General features: G+C 54.6%; 1 protein-coding gene across 3 annotated transcripts in view; it reads left to right on the top strand.

Moving 5' to 3' along the window:
* The window catches only part of LOC147096089 (suppressor APC domain-containing protein 2-like), a 372,823-nt gene extending 363,956 nt beyond the window's left edge, over nucleotides 1–8,867 (top strand). The window contains exons 3-6 of one of the 3 annotated variants that reach the window (XM_085975018.1): nucleotides 2,115–2,261; nucleotides 5,373–5,474; nucleotides 6,607–6,717; nucleotides 7,937–8,549. In XM_085975018.1, coding sequence (XP_085831144.1) covers nucleotides 2,115–2,261; nucleotides 5,373–5,474; nucleotides 6,607–6,717; nucleotides 7,937–8,065 — 489 coding nt within the window. In that variant the 3' untranslated portion in view covers nucleotides 8,066–8,549. The other 2 variants (XM_085975019.1, XM_085975020.1) reach the window with 2 other exon arrangements.
* Nucleotides 8,868–10,841: the final 1,974 nt, after the last annotated feature.

Here is a 10,841-nt window from a genome sequence, read left to right on the forward strand (position 1 = left end):
TTGCACCGAAATGGAAGCAAGAACAGCATTAAGAACTGGAGAAGTAGTGAATTAAGTTGAAACCCTTTTCTCTCAGTGATCATCACATCCCCGAACAATGAACAAGGCTTCTTTCACTGTGCAGTACTGCTGCCCTCTGGTGACTAAGATTATACTGCACTTCGCGGGACTGGAGAGAATTGCAGATTTCTTTCTAAAAGGGGCATCGTTGCCAGACTGTGTACTCGTGTAAACCCCCCCTGTGGTTTTTGTTCCGTTGCGAAGGCTCCTGGATGTTGGCCTTAAATGGGTTAGTAAGCCGGTCATTGCATTTCTCCGGACGACTTTGGTGCTGTTCCCAGTTTTTTTTTACCCTTATTACCCGCTTCCAATCTTGACTGGCGCCTTGCCCCGTGTGTGAACGTAAAGGTGCTGCCAGGGAGCCTGACCCCTGCGGTTTCTGTCGGACTTCTCACTGTGGGAGCGAAGGCAGCCCAGGTCCTTAGCAAACATCAGCGCTAATTACCTCCCCAGGTTCCTGTATTTCGGCACAAAGGTGTTATCCTTCTGGCACAGTGGTTGTCAGCAGCGAATTGAGCGATGCATCGAGGGGCAGGTTCAGGGAGATGGACGGTGCCCTCCCTCAGCTGTTACATCGACCCATGTCAGCCTCTGCTAGTGCTCATCAGCATCTAACATTAACCCCCTGTGGCTGCATCAAAGTGTCAGTCGTGGCTCAGTGGGCAGCACTCTCACTTCTAGGGTCAGAAGGTCATGGGTTCAAGTCCCCACTCCAGAGACTTGAGCACAAAATCTCGGCCGACACTCCCAGTGCAGTGCTGAGGGAGCGCTGCACTGTCGGCGGTGCCGTCTTTCGGATAAGTCGTTAAACCGAGGCCCCGTCTACTCCCTCAGGTGGATGTAAAAATTCCCACAGCACTATTTTGAAGACGAGCAGGGGAGTTCTCCCTGGGCACCTGTCAATATTTATCCCTCAACCAACATCACTAAAAACAGATTATCTGGTAACTTATTCCCTTGCTGTTTGCAAATCGGCTGTCGCGTTTCCTACATTACAACAGTGACTACACTTCAAAAAGTACTTCATTGGCTGTAAAGCGCTTTGGGACGTCCTGAGGTCGTGTACAGGTGCGACGTGAATGCAAGTCTTTCTTTCTATATCGCTCATTTCGCTTATGATAGTCTCTTTATTCAGAAATGAAAGGAGTTACAACTCAACCTGCCAAGTTGGCTTACAAGGGCTGATTTTACAGGAGGCAAGACTTCCTGGTCGGACTGCAGGCACGCTACCCATTAGTGCCACCCATAATTTGCCGGGTACGTGCTCCCGGTGGGCGAGGCTACGTGCCTGGACCAGGACTCCGGAAAATCAGCCCTCCTTTCTTCACATCAGGAGCAGCTGCACCCCGCCACCGCTCCCCCCCCCGCCCCCCACCCCACCCCGGAGGTATCTGCACTCCTCTAATTCCGCCCTCTTGAGCATCCCCGATTATAATCGCTCAACCATTGGTGGCTGTCCCTTCAGCTGTCAAGGCCCTAAGCTCTGGAATTCCCCTCCCTAAACCTCGCCGCCTCTCTACCTCTCTTTCCTCCTTTAAGACGCACCTTAAAACCTGCCTCTTTGACCAAGCTTTTGGTCATCTCTCCTAATTTCTCCTTATGTGGCACTGTGCCAAATTTTTGTCTTAAAATACTCCTGTGCAGCGCCTTGGGACACTTTACTGCGTTGAAGGCGCTATATAAATACAAGTTGTTGTTTTAAGCAGCATCTTAACAGAGGAGGAGAGAGGCGGAGAGGTTTAGGGAGGGAATTCCAGAGCTTAGGGCCCTGGAAGCTGAAGGCTCGGCCGCCAATGGTTGAGGGAAGGAAACTGGGGATGCTCAAGAGGCCAGAATTGGAGGAGCGCAGTGATCCCGGAAGGATTGTAAGGCTGGAGGAGGTTACAGAGATAGGGAGGGGGCGAGGCCACGGATTGATTCTTAAATCTTATATATACCCGAAGTATATTTGAGGGCCTTGCGGAGAAACTTTCAAAATGGACTGGCGGAATAAAATAACTGGCCGAGCAGGTCACTCGCTGCCACATGGTGTGCTTTTCTTTTTCCTTTGCCAGTTGAAACAGATGAAGGAGCTAGAGCGAGAGCGCGATGCCCTCCTGCACGGGCTGGAGATGGTGGAGCGGGCACGGGACTGGTACCACCAGCAGATCCACGCCGTGCACCAGAGGCAGAGGAACGTCAGGCAAGGCTTGGGAAACCAGGTGAGTTGTGGGACGGCCACAGCCGCCTGACTGCTGGGCACAGAGAATCTGCCCCCCTCCCACCCGCTCCAACCCACCCCCCCTGATCCCCCCCACAGCCCCCATTCCCCCCCACAGCCCCCTCCCCCCGTTCCCACTCACAGCCCCCTCCCCCCGATCCGCACCACAGCCCCTCCCCCCCTCCCCCGTGCCCCCATCCACAGCCCCCTCACCCCCCCGCTCCCACCCACAGCCCCCTCCCCCCCTGCTCCCACCCACAGGCCCCTCCCCCCGCTCCCACCCACAGCCCCCTCCCCCCCGCTCCCACCCACAGGCCCCTCCCCCCGCTCCCACCCACAGCCCCCTCCCACCCACAGCCCCCTTCCCCCCCCCCCCCGAGCTGCCTCCATGCCATTTCATGCAGCGCCCGGTCGCTCAATATTAGCAGCGCGTGCCTTTGGCCTAGTGATGAGCATTCCCCGCCTCCCTGTCAGACGGTGCAGGTTTTGAACCCCAATCCAGGCAGTTCTGGAGACTAAAGCTCCGGCTCCGAATTTGGGGGGTGGGCATCTCGCGGGATGCATATGTGGGTGCACCCAGTGCCACCACCCGCCCACCCCTCCCTTCAACCGTGGCTCAGTGGGCAGCGCTCTGTGTCACCTCTGAGTCAGAAGGTCGTGGGCTCAAGTCCCCCACTCTCCAGAGACTTGAGCACAAAAATCCAGGCTGACACATTCCCAGGGCAGTAGTGAGGGAGCGCTGCACAGTCGGAGGTGCCGTCTTTCGGATGAGGCGTTAAACCGAGGAACACCCCCCCCCCACCATCTGCCCTTCGAAGAAGAGCGGGGGAGTTCTCCCCGGGGGCCTGCCCTGTATTTATCCCTCGAGCAACATCACTAAAACAGATGATCCGGTGGTGTGGGATCTTGCTGTGCATTCCCCTTCAAAAAGTCCTGAAAAGCACCGGAAGTGGCATCAATCTGAATTGCACAACATTAAAGTGTGTTGTATTAAGTGTAACTTTCGCCCTCTGATACTGATCCACTGAACCTGCTCCAGTGACAGCACTGGAAATAATTACAGAGCTCATGGGGAGCCTCCGCGTGGCAGCCGAGAATGACAGGATGGGGTCCATGCTGGGGAACCTCCGCGTGGCAGCTGAGAATGACAGGACGGGGTCCATGCTGGGGAACCTCCGCGTGGCAGCTGAGAATGACAGGACGGGGTCCATGCTGGGGAACCTCCGCGTGGCAGCTGAGAATGACAGGACAGGGTCCATGCTGGGGAACCTCCGCGTGGCAGCTGAGAATGACAGGACAGGGTCCATGCTGGGGAACCTCCGCGTGGCAGCTGAGAATGACAGGATGGGGTCCATGCTGGGGAACCTCCGCGTGGCAGCTGAGAATGACAGGACGGGGTCCATGCTGGGGAACCTCCGCGTGGCAGCTGAGAATGACAGGACGGGGTCCATGCTGGGGAACCTCCGCGTGGCAGCTGAGAATGACAGGACAGGGTCCATGCTGGGGAACCTCCGCGTGGCAGCTGAGAATGACAGGACAGGGTCCATGCTGGGGAACCTCCGCGTGGCAGCTGAGAATGACAGGACAGGGTCCATGCTGGGGAACCTCCGCGTGGCAGCTGAGAATGACAGGACGGGGTCCATGCTGGGGAACCTCCGCGTGGCAGCTGAGAATGACAGGACAGGGTCCATGCTGGGGAACCTCCGCGTGGCAGCTGAGAATGACAGGACAGGGTCCATGCTGGGGAACCTCCGCGTGGCAGCCGAGAATGACAGGACGGGGTCCATGCTGTGGGGAACCTCCGCGTGGCAGCTGAGAATGACAGGACGGGGTCCATGCCCAGCGTCCCTGATGTCAGGCATAACGTTGTGGCGAGGTAACGAACAAAAGGGGTGGGGGACGGAGGGGGAAGCAATCAGCCAAAGGTGCCTCACGTTGTGTCCATTCAGAGCAGGAATGATGGAGTCCTGCCAGCCAGCATGAATGGTACATGACGTGGGCAAAAAGAGATGCAGGGTTGAGAGTTAAGTCTCATAAGGAGCAGGAGGAGGCCGCTCAAGCCTGCTGTGCCATTCACTTAGATCATGGCTGATCTGCACCTCAACTCCATTTGCCCACCTTTGCTCCATACCCCTCGATATCCCTAAACCAACAAAAAATCTATCAGTCTCAGCCTTGAAAATTTCAACTGTCCCTCAACATCCACAGCCTTTTGTGGGGAGAGAGATCCAGATTTCCAATACCCTTTGTGTGAAAACGTGTTTCCTTATTTCACTCTTCAATGGCCTGGCACTAATTTTAAGGTTACGCCCCCTCCCTTGTTCTGGGCTCCTCCCCACCGGAGGAAATAGTTTCTCTCTCTGTGTCTACCCTATCAAACCCTGTTATCATTTTAAACACCTCAATTAGATCACCCCTCCATCTTCTAAACTCAAGGGATTGCAGGCCTGGTCTGTGCAACCTGTCCTCACAATTTAACCCTTTATAAATCTGGTAAATCCGCGCTGCACCCCCTCCAAGGACCACCTTCCTGAGGTGTGGTTCCCAGAACTAAATGCAGTTCTCCAGGTGAGGTCTGACTTACACTTCATGCAACTGAAGCATCGCTTCCTTCCCTTTATATTAAAGCCGCCCCCCCTTGAGATGAAGGCCGACACTGAGTTGGCCATTTTGATTTGCTTCTTGTAGCTGTCCACAAGCTCTTTGTGATTTGTGCACATGGACCCCTCCCCCAATAAAAATATTAATTTCAGCAGCCTTTGATCAAACCATTGGTCACCGCAGTTGCTTGCGTAGTGTGGCCCTCACTTGGCTCAGTCGTGGTATTCACACCGCCTGCCCTCAATTCTGCTGTTCGCCATCCAACATAGACATCGGAGGAATCAGAAACTCGAGTCCCAGTTGGAACAGTCGCTGGCCCTTCACTGCTTGTCGATGGGTGTTGTTCGAGGGGTGGGTGGTTAGCCCAGGCACGGAGCCTGGCCCCAAGCTGTAGGGGAGATGCGAGTGGGCTTGTTCCCTATGAGTACTTTGTCCCACCACCACCACCACCACCCCACCTCGCACCCCCCCCCGCACTCTTGTTTCTCACGCTGCCCTCCTCTTGTTTCAGGATTACCTCACTGATCCTCACCAGAACCGAGCCTGCCTTCTATTGGCCAAGATCCAGGAAGTGAACTGCTGCCTCAGCGACCTCATTTCCCCCTGTGGAAAGGTGCGTCTCTGTGAAGAATGGTCAACATGGTGGGCAGGGGGAGGGTCAAGAGCACCCAGCCTCCAACTGATTGCGCACGGCTATGGAACAAGGGGGAGAGGAGCCTCAACCTTGTTGTGCCTAATGGAAGGAAAAGGAGCCCCCTCCCGGCTTCAGTCTCACTGCACACATCTGGAGGGAAGGGGAGGGGAACTCGGCCCCACCCTCACTGCACACATCTGGAGGGAAGGGGAGGGGAACTCGGCCCCACCCTCACTGCACACATCTGGAGGGAAGGGGAGGGGAACTCAACCCCACCCTCACTGCACACATCTGGAGGGAAAGGGAGGGGAACTCGGCCCCACCCTCACTGCACACATCTGGAGGGAAAGGGAGGGGAACTCGGCCCCACCCTCACTGCACACATCTGGAGGGAAGGGGAGGGGAACTCGGCCCCACCCTCACTGCACACATCTGGAGGGAAGGGGAGGGGAACTCAACCCCACCCTCACTGCACACATCTGGAGGGAAAGGGAGGGGAACTCGGCCCCACCCTCACTGCACACATCTGGAGGGAAAGGGAGGGGAACTCGGCCCCACCCTCACTGCACACATCTGGAGGGAAGGGGAGGAGCCCCCCCCCAGCACTGCACACATCTGGAGGGAAGGGGAGGAGCCCCCCCCCAGCCTGACCCCCCACTGCACACATCTGGGACCTGCCTGCTGCCCAGGGTGTCCCAGGACCTCTGTTCAGGCCGGGCTGGGTATGGGATGTTGTCCGGGCTGAGTCTCAATGCTGCTCCTTCTCCTCCACCTGCTCCTGTAGAGGAAAGGCAGGGGCAGTGATCCGCCCCAGGAGGTGGGGTTAATTAACCCTGCTTCCATACAGCGAGTGAAAGGTGGCCCCACGAAAGACCCTAGTATCCACCCTCCAGCCTTCTCCTTCTCCCGTTTGAAAATGCCCACAGAGAGACGGGAACCGAAATCAGAGGTTACCATGTAGGGGGGTGGGGGGGGATTCCCAAAGTCCAGAACTCCCGCCGTATCACTCACGGTGCAGTATTCCCGGGAGTGGCCCTCAAGCAAGGCTGCGGTTTGGATTCTGACCTTTGAACCAGCTTCTAACCCTTGACCCTCCCCCTTTTGTTTGCAGGGGTCGTTCACTCACCACCCCCTCAATGGGTTTGGCTCCCCCCTGAAGCTGATGGGGTTCCAACGACAGCCAATCAGCACGCTGAAAGATCAGAACTACCTGCTAACCAAGGTACACTCCGCCGGTGTTTACAGAGACACTTACTCGCCCCCTGGGATTTGAGGACGGGGGATCGGAGGGGAGGCTGTGGATGGCCCGAGCTTGCGCCCTCTCCTGTTTTTGTTTCTGCAAAAGGAGGATGGACTATACAGCAGTTAGCAACAACTTTTTGTGCTTAATTCTCTAGAGTGGGACTTGAACCCACAATCTTCTGACTCAGGGGCTAGAGTGATACCAACTGAGCCACGTGAGTGAGTTGAGGCAACAGCAGCAACTTGCATTCATGTAGCACCTTTAACGTAGTAAAATGTCCCCAAGGCGCTTCACAGGAGCGATTATCAAACACAAAACGTGACACTGAGCCACATAAGGAGATATTAGGCCAGGTGACCCAAAAGCCTGGTCACAGAGACCCTAATAATAACCTTGACAGCCTAATAAGGGAGGCCACGCTGTGCGTCTGTTTCCTCCAACTATTGAACTAAGATTTTAGGTTTTAGGGAGCGTCTTAAAGGAGGAAACAGTGGCGGAGAGGTTTAGGCAGGGAATTCCAGAGCTTAGGGCCCAGGCAGCTGAAAAGGTCCCGTTCGAACACCAACTGTGGTCCCAATGGTTCTTCTTCTCAATTGCCAGTTGGATTTCCTGGGCCTCCAGTTCCCAACCATCCATGCGACAGGGCAGATTTTCCTGCTCCTGTCTCTTGGACTATTAGATCGCCTGGGAGCAGCAAATATAGGGAAATCAGACGAGCTATCCGACACGCCCAATTTCCCTAAATTTGTGCAGCTAAGTTACCAGGCAGATCGTCTTGCTTTTTGGTGATGTTGGTTGAGGGATAAATATTGGCCCCAGGGTCTCCTGGGTGAGCTCCCCTGCTCTTCTTCCAAATGGCAGCCGCAGGATGTTTTACGTCCACCTGAGAGAGCAGATGGGGCCTCGATTGAATGTCTCACCCGAAAGACGGCACCTCCGACAGTGCAGCCCTGCACTGGGGAGTGTCGGCCTAGATTATGGGCTCAAGTCTCCAGAGCAGGGTCTTGAACCCATGACGTTCATAACTCAGAGAGATGAGAGTGCTACCCACTGAGCCATGGCCGACACCCTAAATGTGCATGCCTGTTTGCTCTAATTGTAGAAGATTAAAGAGGCTCCAGCTAGTCGTGTACATACCTCACACACTTCCTTGCGTACAACAGCATAGATTTCAACCTCGGTCATGTCCGTCCAACAGGAGCTGTCCATGAAAAGCGAGCGCATCACCGTCTTGGAGCAGGAGAAGGCTTCTCTGATCAAGCGGCTGATTGAGGCCCGAGGACAAGGCCAGCCAGAGACCAGCTGCAAGGACTCCACCATCATCTAGCCCGCTGCCGTCCATCACTGCCCGTTTCCTTTTGGGGAAGAAGAGAGGCTTCATAAAGACTGCCCACTGTCCCAAACCTCCTCCAGGCAGGACCGCTCGACTGGAACCCTTGTTCCCAATAGACAATTCTTCGACATTCCAACATTCCACAGTTCTGCAGATTGGACAAAAGTTTGCTCAATTCTACCCGGCTTGGAATGAGGGAGATGAGCAAAATATGGGACCACTAGCAAGTACTAAACCATTAGGTCTAACCTTAGCAATATCCCTCTATTAGAGAGATCTCATGAGGACTGGACCATTGATGTTACCTCTCAACTTTGACCTTGGAAAGGTCATACCAGGTCCAGCTTATATGCAATAACCCTGCCTGTCTAATCAGGACTGCGATCTATTTATTCTGTATTTATATAAATTATTGGCAATGTTAAATTTACACGTGTGTATGTGTGCGTGTCCGACCTTTTTAACACCTGACCTTTGACTCTAGGGGAATCTCCATGCCACAGGGATACGACAGGTTGAATCAGGGTGGAGACCGCTTCTAACCGAGGGGGAGGAATTGGCCAACCGAAGCTGTCCTCGAAACAAAACAACCAATATCGAAAATTAATTTATGTGATTGTCACCGTCTGATCAGGAAAAAATAATACACAAGAAGAAAAAAACCCATCTGGCGGTAGGGTTGTCAACCTTCCAGGCTTGCCCTGGAGTCACCAGGGACTGAAGATTAATCTCCAGGACACTGCTGCAAGCAACACCCGGGAGAAAAATCTTAGGGGCATTAAAAGCAATGAACGTGTTCTTTTTCATTTTATTTGAAAACTGAGTAGAATTATTATTTAAAAAGGCTTTTTATTTTGTTGTATATGGCGTAACTAAGGCCCACACCTGTCCAGTGTTATATCCCACGGTCTTAGTGCCCTGAAGTGCCTAAAATGCAAACTGGGCAGCGTTATTACCTCTGGTTCCGCACTGGTTATTTTGCTCATAATAATAGGAAGAAAGACACGCATTGATACAGCGCCTCTCACCACCTCAAGACCTCCCAAAGCGCTTTACAGCCAAGGAAGTACTTTTTGAAGTGCAGTAACTGTTGTAATGTAGGAAACTTGGCAGCCAATTTGCGCACAGCAAGCTCCCGCAAACAGCCAATGTGATAATGACCAGATAATCTGTTTTTAGTGATGTCGGTTGAGAGTTGAATACTGGCACAGGACACCGGGGAGAACTACCCCCCCTGCTCTTCTTCGGAATTGTGCCGTGAGATCTTTTACGTCCACCTGAGAGAGCAGACGGGGGGGTGGGGGGCCTCGGTTTAATGTCTCGTCCGAAAGACGGTACCTCTGACAGTGCAGCGCTCCCTCAGCACTGCACCGGGAGTGCCAGCCTGGTTTATGGGCTCAAGTCTCTGGAGTGGGGATTGAACCCACGACCTTCGCAGTCGTGAACTCGTTTCTTTTCCAAATACTTTAATCAATGCACCACAGGGGTAATTTTAACAACAACTTGCATTTATATAGCATATTTTCTTTTCTTTATAAGTCACGAAAATGTTGGAGATGGGGGGAAAAGGGCTGACTGAGACTCGAGAATCGTCCAATCGGATAATGAAGAGTCTGTTCATTTTCTGATTGGCTAGGAAGGCAGGGCACCGTGAGGATGGGCATGTTGGGTGGCCAATGGCGGGAGGTCATGCAATGAAACCTCCAGGAATAAGTCCGAGCAGAGTTGCCAACCCTCTCCGGCAGTGCTCACCGGTCTGTGAGCTGGCACGACAATGCAATGCTGGGGTAAGAGCTACAGCTCAAAATGCAAGCAAGCAGCAGGCCACAGCGGGGGAAAGAGGACGTTACCTGTTCTCGCTTTCAGTGGTGGGGGAGGCTTAACAGCTCAGTCTGAGGTCGGCAAGGAACGTGAAGTGTCACACGGTGCAATAGACACTGTCCTTCCACGCTCTGGGACTGAGTGGTGCAGTGGGTCTGACACTGTCCTTTCACCCTCTGGGACTGGGTGGTGCGGTGGGTCAGACACTGTCCTTTCCCCCTCTGGGACTGGGTGGTGCAGTGCGTCAGACACTGTCCTTTCCCCCTCTGGGACTGGGTGGTGCGGTGGGTCAGACTCTGTCCTTTCCCCCTCTGAGACTGGGTGGTGCTGTGGGTCAGACACTGTCCTTTCCCTCTCTGAGACTGGGTGGTGCAGTGAGTCAGAAACTGTCCTTTCCCCCTCTGGGACTGGGTGGTGCAGTGGATCAGACACTGTCCTTTCCCCCTCTGGGACTGGGCAGTGCAGTGGGTCAGACACTGTCCTTTCCCCTCTGAGACTGGGTGGTGCAGTGGGTCAGACACTGTCCTTTCCCCCGCTGGGACTGGGCGGTGCATTGGGTCAGACACTGTCCTTTCCCCCTCTGGGACTGGGCGGTGCAGTGGGTCAGACACTGTCCTTTCCCCTCTGGGACTGGGCGGTGCAGTGGGTCAGACACTGACCCTTCCCCCTCTGGGACTGGGCGGTGCAGTGGGTCAGACACTGTCCTTTCCCCCTCTGGGACTGGGCGGTGCAGTGGGTCAGACACTGTCCTTTCCCCCTCTGGGACTGGGTGGTGCAGTGGGTCAGACACTGTCCTTTCCCCTCTGGGACTGGGCGGTGCGGTGGGTCAGACGCTGTCCTTTCCCTCTCTGGGACTGGGCGGTGCAGTGAGTCAGAAACTGTCCTTTCCCCCTTTGGGACTGGGTGGTGCGGTGGGTCAGACGCTGTCCTTTCCCTCTCTGGGACTGGG

This window comes from Somniosus microcephalus, unplaced genomic scaffold, assembly GCF_052327205.1.
Source record: "Somniosus microcephalus isolate GS21.2 unplaced genomic scaffold, FLI_Smic_1.0 unresolved_chr1, whole genome shotgun sequence".
Lineage (NCBI taxonomy): Eukaryota > Metazoa > Chordata > Chondrichthyes > Squaliformes > Somniosidae > Somniosus > Somniosus microcephalus.